General features: G+C 44.4%; 1 protein-coding gene across 1 annotated transcript in view; it reads left to right on the top strand.

Annotated features, from left to right (window-relative positions):
* Nucleotides 1-13,023, top strand: part of LOC106542900 (cystine/glutamate transporter) — a 34,667-nt gene that overhangs the window by 9,218 nt on the left and 12,426 nt on the right. Inside the window, exons 2-7 of the mRNA XM_087723013.1 lie at nucleotides 729-1,032; nucleotides 4,182-4,308; nucleotides 6,480-6,595; nucleotides 7,833-7,958; nucleotides 8,893-8,992; nucleotides 9,088-9,132. Coding sequence (XP_087579139.1) covers nucleotides 837-1,032; nucleotides 4,182-4,308; nucleotides 6,480-6,595; nucleotides 7,833-7,958; nucleotides 8,893-8,992; nucleotides 9,088-9,132 — 710 coding nt within the window. The 5' untranslated portion in view covers nucleotides 729-836. The remainder of the gene's footprint in view (nucleotides 1-728; nucleotides 1,033-4,181; nucleotides 4,309-6,479; nucleotides 6,596-7,832; nucleotides 7,959-8,892; nucleotides 8,993-9,087; nucleotides 9,133-13,023) is intronic.

Genomic DNA, 13,023 nt, shown 5'->3' on the forward strand with positions numbered 1-13,023 from the left:
ACTTTTGCAACATCCCCATAGTCATGTGATAAAAATTCAGATGCTTGGCAACTGCTTCATATTTATGACCGTTGCTGTGTCCTGTTTCAACTTTCTGACCAGCAAAGTCAATGGGGAATCCAGATTCACTTAATAACCAGGTCACTAACTTATGAACTGCTGTGATTCCCTTAAGAGCAGGGACCAGAGAGGCTGGTTGGCCACCTGAGGCATGGAGCAGTGGGAAAGATCAAAGGAGTTTGTCCCTGATTCCAGGCAAGGGCGAAGAAATGGAGGCAGCAGTTATGGAGACAGACTCATAAGAGATAATCAAGCCCAGGTGGTTGTGGCTTGGCCCCTCCCAAGAGAGTATATAAGAGGAGACTTTGGGAGGAGTCCTTTTGCAGGATACAACCGTTCGTAATAATCTGGAGAACTCCTTATCTGGTCTGCCTTGTGTTCCCGTGTCTGTTGGAGTCTGGGTTGCTGCCAACCTCTTGCCAGTGAGTCGTGTCTGGGCTTTCAGCCAACAGGATTATAATTGCTGTGTATAAAAAATGGCAAACAGCTAAGCCTGTGTCTGCGTTCATTACCGGACGGAGGGGGCCAGAACAGATTATTATGCCCCTACCATCACATTAATGTCAGGATGCAAATATGAGTATAAGAATGTTACATTTGCTTCAAACTTCTATTACAATTCTATCCTATTAACTTTAAAAATGAACCCTCTTCCTTGTTCAATGCAGGTTGGCCAAGAAACCAAGGAAAGATCTTTATGGTCCCTCAAAACATTCACCAGCATCAACATCTTTGACGTTGGCTTATTCTTCTACTGATCCAGAATCCCGCTAGCCATGGGGAAGTCTAAGAAGAAAGAAGAGGCTGTCTTTCTGAGGAAGAAGATCACACTCCTCAGGGCCTTCTCACTTCTCATCGGGAGCATGGTGGGCAGTGGCATATTCATCGCCCCCAAGGGGGTCCTGAAAAACTCTGGCAATGTGGGCCTCTCCCTAATCGTCTGGTTTGCCTGTGGAATTCTCTCTATGTTTGGTGCGTGGTGAGTTTCTTTTGTGTTCAGCTTTCAGGGGATCCGAAGAACTGTTGGTCTAATGTTATTGACGCTTATTGAGTTGGTAGCTGCTATTGTCATATCTAGCTACCAGTGGTGCCGTGGCCTAGAGGTGGAGCTCTTGCCTCACAATCAGGAGGCTGTGAGTTCAATCCTAGATATGGCTGATATTTCTCTCTCTCTGGGCGCAATGAGACTATATCTGATGAAAAAATACTCCATACTGGCGACAAGAAGGCAGCCAGCCAGTAAACACTCAGCTCCATTCAGTTGCCCAGACTCTGCAAGGGACTTTGAGGTCATTCCTGGTTGCTCTGGATTTATGAGCAGGAAATAATCTCCCTTTCAATTGTTTCTCTTCCTTTTGATCAAGCTGTATATTTTCTATATTCCAGGGATGATAAACCTTTTCGGCACTGAGTGCTGAAAAGGGAGTGCATGCGCATGCATATGGGCATGCTCCTCTGGGATGTGCCCCAGAAGAGGAGCTGCCCAGGGGGCATGCACATGCTGGAAAATGCACTTCCAGTTACCAGTGCACATGCGTGCGTGACGATCAGCTGGTCAGCGCACATGCTCACGCCGGAAAACAGAAGTTCCTCTTCCAGTTTTCTGGCACTGCTGCATGCATGAAGGCCAGCTCATTGTCACACACGCATGTGGGTCAGAAACCTGGAAGAGGAACCGCCATCATGGCTACATTCCAATCATGAGATTCACCTCACTGGTCTGTAATGTAGTTGTAAAATCAAAAGCAACAAGATTTTCTCTTAACCCTGCATCGAGTATTGACTTAAGATGGCTAGTTGCCAAAGTTTTGCTATTGAAAACAAGCAGGAGAAATCAGTATGTTCAAGAGAATTCCAAGATTTTCAGAAATTAGAAAAGAAGTTGGGGAAAAAACAAGTTACCATATTCTCCCCCTTCCCCAGGCTCTAAGATGTCCAACATTATCAGGATGAAAAATGTGTATGGGGCTGGGGTGGGACAGTGAGAGGTGAGGATTCTTCCTACAGAAAACCTGGCACAATTTTGAAAACAAACATGATGTACTCCAATTCAATGGGGTTCTAGCATTTAGCCAGCTTCTCTAAATGTCATATCCGTGTTTTATTTCTGATGAGTTTCCATGGCATGAACATGGGGCTAGAAACTTAGCTGGGAATGTGTAGGCTGGAATGTAAGAATCATTTTTCCTCACACAAAACTAAGTTGATTTCGAAAACCTCTAGCTCATGGTTTTGTCCAATGGTGTTTGGTCTTGATTGACATGATCAAACAGAGAACATTTTGCAGGATCCAATCTGCGTCATTGAGATCAGAGGTTTAGTCTTCCAAAGTTTCGGATTCATGCTGGAGCACATCCTCAGAGAACGTCTCTCTACCAGAATGCACATATGATACATTCTGGTACAGAGAAGTTCCTTGAGGATCCCCAAAATCTGAAAGCTTGGAAGACTAAACCTTTGGTCCTGGTGACAGACCCAGATTGGATCCTGCAACATTATCCTGTACAAATACAAATTATCCTGGGACATGTGTATTTGCCTTCATTTGTGAGAGAACTTTTTCATCACTTGATACTTTAAAATTCGAAGCACTGGGAACTTACTGTATTTTTCGAAGTATAAGACACACCTTTTTCCCTCAAAAAAGAGGCTGAAAATCTGGGTGCGTCTTATACACTGAATACAGCATTTTTTGCCTCCTGAAACCCTGCCCCCTTCACCAAAATGGCTGTGCATAGCCTGTAGGAGGCTTTCAGAGAGCTCCTAGGGGCTGGGGAGGGCTGAAATGAGCAAAAAACCGGCATTTTGTTTTGCTCAATTTTGTCTCCCCAGCCCCCAGGAGCACTGTATAAGCCTCCTAAAGGCTATTCATGCCTTTTTTTAAAAAAAATGGGCCCGTTTTCAAGAAAAAAATGGGCCGTTTTTGGGAGGTCTGCAGAATGCAAAAAATTTTTTTTTAATTTGCCTGTTCAAAACCTTGGTACATCTTATACTCCAGTGCAACTTATACTCCGAAAAATACAGTATATATATGGCTCTTCCAATGCTTCATGGAGAAAATCTATGAGGTCACTGGGAATTGAAAAATGATTTGATGGCACATAATCAATCAATCATGATGATTTCATGATAATGAAGTGTCTGCAAGTAACCAAGCAAGTTTAGAGAGCAGCAAAATAGCTCTTTTTTCCACTGCAAATGGAAAAATTTGGGCCCGCCCTGCATGTGACATGGTTCTATGGAGCTGGTACCATCACTTCATTCATTTTAGCTCTCATTCCCACCTAATTTGCTATGGGGATATCCAGTGGTGGGATTCAATTTTTTTAAACTTCCGGTTCTGTGGGTGTGGCTTGGTGGGCGTGGTGTGGCTTGGTGGGAGTGGCAGGGGAAGGATACTATAAAATCCCCATTTCCTCCTGACATCAAGTTGGCCACACCCACTCAATCACATGCCAACCACCTGGCCACACCCACAGAACTGGTAGTAAAAACAATTGAAACCCACCCCTGCCCTCCCCACTCCAGGGGAAGAATACTGCAAAATCCCCATTCCCTTGGGACTTGGGAACAGCTGGGACTTGGGAGGCAGAGAATAGATGGGGGTGGGGCCAGTCAGAGGTGGTATTTATTTTGAACTACTCAATTTTGAACTACTCAAAATTTCCGCTACTAGTTCTCCAGAACTGGTCACAACCTGCTGAATACCACCTCTGGGTGTACCCATCCCTTGCAGGGGAAAGAAAGCATAACTGCTATAGACTGGGAATGGTAATCCTTCTTTAGTAAACGGGTGCATTTCCCCAGAGCTGCATGTATCATAGAGCTTAAGCCAGTAGAGTTCAAGTGTACAAGAATGTCTTTTCTTTCACTGAAACTCCTCTCTATACCTGGTAGGGCCACATAATGTATTTAACCATGAAATGATTGTTTTGAATCTATTCTGTCTCTGCCTTCATAGAGGTTTAGGACAGAGTACATAATATACACGGGACTCCTATAATTTAGGCTAGGAAAGCCCTCATTTTCTCTTTTCCTGGGACAGCACTTTAGAATGTACAAACCTTTCCGATATAAAGTTTTCATCAGCATTTGTTAAAATTGTAATTAAATCATTCCAGGTGCTTTAAGTTACGCAGAACTGGGCACACGAATTACCAAGTCCGGAGGCCATTACATTTATATCTTGGAAACTCTAGGTCCTCTGCCTGGATTCCTGTTTCTATGGGCTGAATACTTTGCTATCAGGTAAACATTTCCATCATAACAGATGTTCCCCCACCTTTCTGGCTCTGTGGGAGGGCAGAGGGAAGGGTTTTCGGGAGAACCTCTAGTTAAGATTCTGTGCAGTTCGGAGAACCCCCAAATCCCACACCTGGCTGACCTTGTTCACCCCACCCCACCCCTCCCAGGAGTCCCCACGCGGCCCCTTTTGGATGCAGGTAATTTCAGGGCACGTGCGGAGCAGTGATGGGATTCAGCCAGTTCGCACCTATTCAGGAGAACCGGTTGTTAACTTTCTAAGCAGTTCAGAGAACCGGTTGTTGAATGAAATTTCCCTTTGTTTTTTCCACTTTACAGGGCTAATCATGTAAGGAAGGCAGGAAGGAAACATTCTGGTGTTGCTTCTAGCCTAATCTTTATTGTCCTGCTAACAGAAACTGTTTCTCTGGTTAACCTTTATTACATTGTAACAGCTAAGGTGAAGCACCCATCAACATGAGTGATGATGAATTGGCCACACCCATCCAATCACATGATCACCGAGCTCGCCTACCCAGCTGGTCATTAAGCCAGAGAACCGGTTGTTAAATTATTTGAATCCCACCACTGGTGCGGAGGCTCAGGAAGGGCGAAAATCAGACCTACTGAAAGTTCAGAAAGGCTGGAACTGGACCAGTTTCTGGCCTTCAGAGGGCCTCCAGAGACTGAGGAGGCCGTTTTCGCCCTCCCAGGGGCTCAAGGAAAGCCTCTAGAGCCCGGGGAGGGCAAAAACTCCCCTCTGTTGTGGTGCAGGAGGTCGACTAGGCCACTCCCGCCATGGCCACTCCCACCCAACAACTGGACAGAGAACCCCTTGCTAAATTTTTTGAAGCCCACCCCTGCATACACCACTTGCACAAATGCAGCTTTACGCCTGCCCACTGCTTGCATGACTTGGTTCCCAACAGCCTGGTACCGGGCCACGGACTGGGGTTTGGGGAGCCCCCTGCATTACAACACTCAGAAAACATGATAGTGAACAAGAAAATGCTCTGAATCATTGATGGTCAACTATAACTTAACACACAAACACAAATGGAATACCATAATCTGCAGACTTGGATACTGAAATAAAGGTTGACCTCGGCAAATTGTCATACTTGTTATATTTATGAGGCAAGAACAACCTTTTATAATTAGCAAAAGGATAGAATGTCTTCCCTTTATTTTGTTCTGAATCAGCTGTCCTTTAAAAAACTTTTTAATTTTTTTAAATTAGTTTATGTTATAATTAAGGTTATGTTATAGCATACAAAGAAAATACAAAAGCAAAGAGTCAGTTGTCCCAATTGGGAAAATACTGGGCAGGAGCACCCACAAAGGGTAGCCACAAAAGTGAAGTGGTAGGCATGACCATGTGAGCAAAGGCTTGGGGCTTCAAATGTGCAGTGGCTTGTACTATCTTGTCTTTTTTTTTTTACTCACCCACCCTGTCTGTCGACATCCCTAATACTAGGTGCAGAATATTCGTACTATGCCCTAAACCAGGGGTGTCAAACTCAATTTCATTGAGGGCCACATCAGTGTTGTGTTTGACCTCAAGGGTGGGGGGCAGACGTGGCTGGGGTAGGTGTGCCCAGCTTGACTTCACTTGTGTCACTTGTGTCAGGGGTGCCTGTGGCGGCCCGAGCACTCTTCCAGCAAAAACGGGCTCCTGAACCTTGTTTTCAGCTGCAGCAGCCTCCGGCAATCCTCTGCCAGAGAAAACAGTTTTCGCTGGTAGAGGCACCACAGGCCGGTCCTTTGCTGTTTCCCGGTGGCCCTATGGTCCAGATCTAAACACCCCGCAGATCCAGACCCCGGGCCTTGAGTTTGACACCCCTGCTCTAAACAATTATTAACATTAAAAATGATTAACTCAGATAGGATTTATGGACAGCCAATCAGTGCAAAAATAAATGTTTTATGGCTATTTATGAGAGGATGTTTGGTTTTGAAATTATTTGATGGTCTACAATTATATCCGATTGCTTCAAAAAAAATGATTGAGAGTAAATAAATGGGGGAAGCTGAATTTTGCAGATTCACTCCCAGTGGCTGCTGCTGTTTCTTTCCACTTTCTCCTCTTTATCATCCTCTCTATCAGCTGCACTAGGAGGTTGCACTATGTGCTGTAACACTTTCCAGTCTCCTCAGAGAGTATAATTTTTCCCTAGGCCAGCCAACAGCGCAGTTGTCGCCTTAGCATTTGGACGCTACATATTGGAACCATTTTTTGCACCTTGTTCGGCTCCACTCCTGGCTGTGAAGCTGGTTGCTCTTCTGGGTTACTGTAAGTCCCAATGGAAATCTTGGCCATTTTATTTCCCTCGCAATAGTGAGTCATGCTGATTTTGTGTACTTAACTCATGTAGACCAAGTATATATGGCGTGCATAAGCGCACCAGCGTGCCTACCGTCCCAGTCTTACTTTCCCCATTTATCTGCATTTACTTCCTTTGTTCACATTTATGTTCATACCAGTGGTGGGTTTCAAATTTTTTTAGAACCTCTTCTGTAGGTGTGGCCTGCTTTGTGGGAGTGGCTTGCCAGTTGTGTGACTGAGTGGGCCTGGCCAACTTGTAAAATGTGGTGAAACTCACTTAACAATGCTCTTCCTTAGCAACCAAAATGTTGGCTCAGGAACTCTGGCATTGAAGTGTGCAAGTCTTAAAGCTGTCAAGTTACAAAAGCCTCGCACCCCTAACCCCTGGCAACTTTAAGACTTGTGGACTTCAATTCCCAGAATTCCTCTTCTCGCTCTTCATCTTGATGATGTGCAGATGGGCGGGAGGAGGGAACTGGAATCGGTTCTAAATGGCACTGTAGATTTGTGGAACCTCTAGAAGAGGTTAGAACTGGCAGGAACCCACCCCTGGTTCATACCTATACTTGTTATCTTGTACATGTTTGACAAACAAACAAACAAACAAACAAACATATCTATCTATCTATCTATCTATCTATCTATCTATCTATCTATCTATCTATCTATCTATCTATCTATCTATCATCTATATCTATATATATCTATATATATATCTATATATATAAACACAAAAACACTCACGCAGGAATCACGAAATCTCCAGAACCGTAAAGCCTACAAACTTGAAATTTGGCACCTATGTTCCTCTTGGCTTCTAGGTGCTTGCTAAGAAAGGATTTTTTGAAATGACCGCCAGAGCATTATTATGGTGTATATAATTATTAACATGCTCTAATGCTAAGGAGTTAGACGTTCTACCCCCCTCCCAACCTGAAAACTTGGATGTGGGTGTGGCCAGCATGTGACTCATCTGGCCTGCTGGCTGAGAGTTTGGAGAGGAGCCTGAGGGAGAGAAGGGGATAGGATAGGGGAGGATTCTGTGGGGCCAGTCTGAGGGAGAGAAGGGGAGAGGAGAGGCCAATTGTAACTACTCATTAATTTTTAGGTGTCAATTTATCAAGCCCGATCATATAATTTCGTAGCGGAGCACGGATATTCAGCTAGTAAATAAATAAGTACTTTCCCTTTCTTACCCCTCTAGACATTGTCCTCATCTTAAATTCTTGGAGTGTCAGCTGGAGTGCCCGGCTTCAGACCATCTTATCCATCATCAAGTTGGCAGCACTTTCTCTCATCATTGTCCCAGGCATGATGCTTTTAGCTCAAGGTATCTCACATTGTTGTTCTTGTTCTCTATTAATCAGCACAATGATAAAAACACAAGGAATACTTCCGAGGACTGAAGGCTTTGAACGCAACCTATAAAATTTAACAGAAATGAAGAAGGAGGAGGAGGGTATTTTCAGGAACAGACTAGAAAGTTCTCCATAAGGAAGCCAATCATTATAGTTTATAATATGACTTACTCAACAAATGATAGTTAAAACATGGCTTATTGTAATGTTAACCCAATGTAGTTGTTGTTATAATTCATTCATTGTCTATGTTTGGCAATGGCTTGTGAGATTTCAAGCAGAGGGAACATATTCTTATCTCCTGCAACAAAATCCTTTTTTAGACAAGATGGTTGTTTTGAATCTGGGCCAGTAGTGGGATTCATCCAGTTCGCACCTATTCGGGAGAACCGGTTGGTAACTTTCTAAGCAGTTTGGAGAACCGGTTGTTGGAAGAAATCTTTAGTTTTTTCCCACTTTACAGGGCTAATCCTGTAAGGAAGGTAGGAAGGAAACATTCTGGTGTTGTTTCTAGCCTAATCTTTATTGCCCTGCTTACAGAAACTGCCTCTCCAGTTAACCCTTATTACCATAAGGTGAAGTGCCCATCGACCTGAGTGACATTGACTTGGCCATGCCCACATGATCACATGACCACCGAGCCCCACCTACCCAGCTGATCATTAGGGCAGAGAACTGGTTGGTAAATTATTTGAATCCCACCACTGATCTGGGCCCACCTGTCTTATGCAAATCACATCTTATACCACCAAGTTACAGGCATACACACACACACACGCACACGCGCGCGCGCGCGCGCACACACACACACACAATAAAACCTGACTTTGGCACTAATCTATCCATTGTCAGAATGTCTATTTCTGCTATGATGCCTTTGCTTTGTAATTTTACTCTTTTCTTTAGGCCGTACAGAAAATTTCCAGGATGCCTTCAATACCCAAGGACTCGTTTTGGACAAACTACCTTTAGCTTTTTATGCAGGGATGTTCGCCTACTCTGGATGGTATGCATTCTTAATGTATATTTCTGAAACCTTCTCGTCATTTCTCACCGTTACTGAAACAGCCCTTTTTGTCTCTTGCTCCTCCCTTAATGCAGGTTTCAAACTAGTTTTGTACGAGAAGAACTGGTGAAGCCAGAACGGTGAGTTGGAAAGATGAAACTTCATTCTGACTCAGATCAGTTTTTTTTCCACTCTGGCCCTCTCCAGATGACTGAACTCCTCCGTTTGTAGGAAATGCTGGAGTTGCATCTGGAAGACACCAGGTTGGTGGAGAAGACTGGGCTAGAGTAACAGGCCTAACAAGATACATTTTTGTGGCATAGTACTTTCAGAAGAAGACAACAGGGAGGCAGAAATGATGAAACACTGCCTGAACTAAAACGTAATATTTTAATTTTGCAGTCGAATATCATTGCTGATGCTTTTGCCCTCACTATCTAGAAAACTGACAAGCCACATGAGTTCCCTATTGTGTAGATCAGGGGTGTCAAACTTGATTTCATTCAGGGCCACATCAATAGCAATAGCAGTAATAGCAGTAGACTTATATACCGCTTCATAGGCCTTTCAGGCCTCTCTAAGCGGTTTACAGAGAGTCAGCATATTGCCCCCAACAATCTGGGTCCTCATTTTACCCACCTCGGAAGGATGGAAGGCTGAGTCAACCCTGAGTCGGTGAGATTTGAACCGCTGACCTGCTGATCTAGCAGTAGCCTGCAGTGCTGCATTTAACCACTGCGCCACCACATCAGGATTGTACTTGATGTCGGGGGTGGTGGCCATGGTGGCCGTGGCCAGTTCAATGTCACTTATGTCGGGAGGGCACCTGTAGTGGCCAAGTGCTAAGGCAGGACTTCCCACAGACCTCCCCCTCTCATTATAATCTTCCTTCCTTTCTTCTCTTCTTTTTCCTTCCCTCCTCATTCTTCTTCCTTCCCCTCTTTTCCTTCTTGCTCTCTTTGCATCCTTCTTTCCTCTCTCCCTTTTTCCTTTCTTGTCCCTTCTTGCATGCTCAAATGCAAAAGGGGAAACATTTCTCCTTTTGTTTTGTTTTGTTTTGAGTTTGTTTTGCTAGCCCTCTGCCAGCTAAAACGGAGTTTGCTCCTCCTAAGCTCCATTTTCTTTGTTAGAGGCCCTGTGGGCCAGTCTGTTGCTGTTTCCAGGGTGGTCCCATGGGCCAAATCTAAGCATCCCACATGCCAGATTCGGCCCATATGCCTTGAGTTTGACACCCCTGCAGATAAAGAACAAAATGTCCTTTTTTCCTTCCAGCTTTATAAAGGACCACTGGCTTTAATTTTTTTTTACAAGATGAATGCTAAAACTTTAACAAAGTAGGTTTAAGGATATCTCAGGGGGACCTAACCCTAAGATTCTAGACCAGTGATGGCGAACTTATGGCACGCGGGCCACAGTGGCATGCAGAGCCATTTGTCAAGGCCTTCTGACTTCGGCCATCTTTTGAGGCCATTTTTCGCCCTCCAGAGGCTTCACTGAAGCCTCCGGAGCATGAAAAACCGGTTTGGGAGTGGACTTCTGGGTTGCTCGTAGGGCTGGTTTTAGCCCTCTGGAGCTTTTAGGAACCCTCAGGAGGCTTCCCTGAAGGCTCCAGAGGATGAAAACGGCCCTATGGACAAACCGGAAGTCACTTCTGGGTTGCTCATATGGTCTTTTTTTGCTCTCCGGAGCCTTCAGGGAAGCCTCCTTGAGTGCCCTGAAGGCTCTGGAGGGCTAAAACTGGCCCTATGAGCAACCTGGAAGTCCGTTCCCAAATTTCCAGTTTGCCCATAGGGGAGGTTTTTCGTGCTCCAGACACTTCAGGGAAGCGCCTGAAGCCTCTGGAGGGCCTCCGGGGGGGGGGGGGGAGACTATTTTCACCCTCCCCAAGCTCCTATAAAGCCACTGGAGTCTGGGGAGGGTGAAAAAAGCACGCCAACAATGGGGGGGGGGGGTTGCTGGTCATGCACGCTGTGATCGTGTGCATAGCATTACGGGTGTTGCACGCCTGCACACGACCCCCCCCCTGTTCTCCCTGCGCTTTTGGCACTCAAGCCAAAAAAGGTTCACCATCACTGTTCTAGACTATTTATTTTTTTAAAAAACATTTGTACAACATTTGTACTATCTCATAACCAACTCTGGGCAGCTTCCAATCAAAGGCTGAAATACCATAAGAGCCCTATTAAATCTCTAAAAACTAAACCAATTAAAAATGGATTCTGAAGTTCAGTCACCTCAACTTATCCCAGTGCTTGGAGGAAAAGCCAGGCCTTCAAAGCTTCATGGAAGGCTAGGAGAGTGGAAGCCTGTTGAACTTAAGGGAGAAGACTGTTCTGTAGGGCAGTGGCTGCCATGGAAAAGGCAGAGGTCTTAGATCCCATCAAATAGCAATGTTTAGGAGAAGGGACTAGAAGCGTACCCACTTTATCTGACTTGGTTGGATGGGTAGAGGTCCTTAGGGAGAGGCAGTCATATAGATAGATAACCCAGGTCTGTGGCATAATAGACAAGTCATTGTTTCAATATACTGTGGTTAAAATTGATTTCCTAAGAGTCCTTTACAAATTATGTACATCTGTTCAGATATAAACTCTATTAAGCTGAAAGGGAAGGCTTCCTTCTGGGTACATGCAATGCATACCGAATTGCAGGGCCCGTCTGATGAGTTCATGTGTGAAAAATAATGAAAAGAAGAGAGTAATTAAAGATACATACGAGAGCTGCACATTGCCAAGCACTCCACACCATGGATACGATGCAAATGTCTGAATGGGTTCTAGGAGCTAGAAAAGGATTCTACACATGCGAGGCAAGACCAGAAGCAACATAGAAACTAAACAAAGAAAGAAGCAACCTGGAATTAAGGTTTAACAAATGGAACCGCTTGCCTTCAGAAATCGTGGGAGCTTCATCAGTGGAGGTTTTTAAGAAAAGATTACACAGTCACGTGTCTGAAATGGTATAAAGTCTCCTGCTTGAACAGGGGGCTGGACTAGAAGACCTCCAAGGTTTTTTCCAGCTCTATTCTGATTGACGTGCAATATATTAGAGCCAGAGGTGGGTTCCTACCAGTTCGCACCTATTCGGTAGAACCGGTTCGTCAAATCTACAGAACCGGTTAGAAGAGGTTCCACCAGTGGACCCGGAAAGCAGGCCACACCTACAGAAGAGGTTCCAATTTTTTTTGAAACCCACCACTGATTAGAGCACTTCTGGCTATTGGAACTGCTAGGGGTGGAACTGAATGAGGCAGTTTTGCCAACGTGCTTTGCCCTAATTTCTGCTCAAGCAAAGCTCTATGAAACTTTGCTGTGCTACAACTGTAGTATTTCTATGAAGAGGAGAATAGATAAATCGGGGAGTGAACAATGTGAAATATAGATCCTTACTCTCAAAACGTATACAAAGGTTCAATCTCCTTCGAGTCACACATGTTTTCTGGACAAGTCCATATACTTCAGCTCTGTGTAATTGTCATTAATTCAATTCTCATCCAAATATTAACTTTGGCTCCCTCTAGAGGCTTTATGTTATATTTAAAACACTGGATTCTGCAACCTCTTTAGCCAATGCATGGACATGAAGAGAAATGAGAAATTGTTCTGACAAATGTTTCTGAATTATAAAATTGTGGGTGCTTGAAAGGCAGTTAATAGCAACGAATGACAGCAGTGATAGACATTCAAAAAAGGAAAATTTAATGAATTTTAATTAATAACCATTTATATATTAATAAATTAATAACAATAAATAATAATAATACATGTCATTTCATTTCAAAGTATGCAGTGGCTCAGTGGATAAGACACGGAGCACGTTGAGCAGAAGGTTGGCAGTTGGCCGGTTCGAATCCCTAGCGCCACATAACGGACTGAGCTCCCGTTACTTCTCCCAGCTTCTGTCAACCTAGCAGTTTGAAAGCATGTAAAAATGCAAGTAGAAAAATAGGAACCACGTTTGGTGGAAAGGTAACAGCGTTCCCTGCGCTTTTGGTGTTTAGTCATGCTGGCCACATGACCACGGAGACGTCT

The sequence above is a fragment of the Thamnophis sirtalis genome, unplaced genomic scaffold (assembly GCF_051295495.1).
Source record: "Thamnophis sirtalis isolate CommonGarterSnake01/CBP01778 unplaced genomic scaffold, rThaSir2_p1.2 scaffold_9, whole genome shotgun sequence".
In the NCBI taxonomy this organism is placed as follows: domain Eukaryota; kingdom Metazoa; phylum Chordata; class Lepidosauria; order Squamata; family Natricidae; genus Thamnophis; species Thamnophis sirtalis.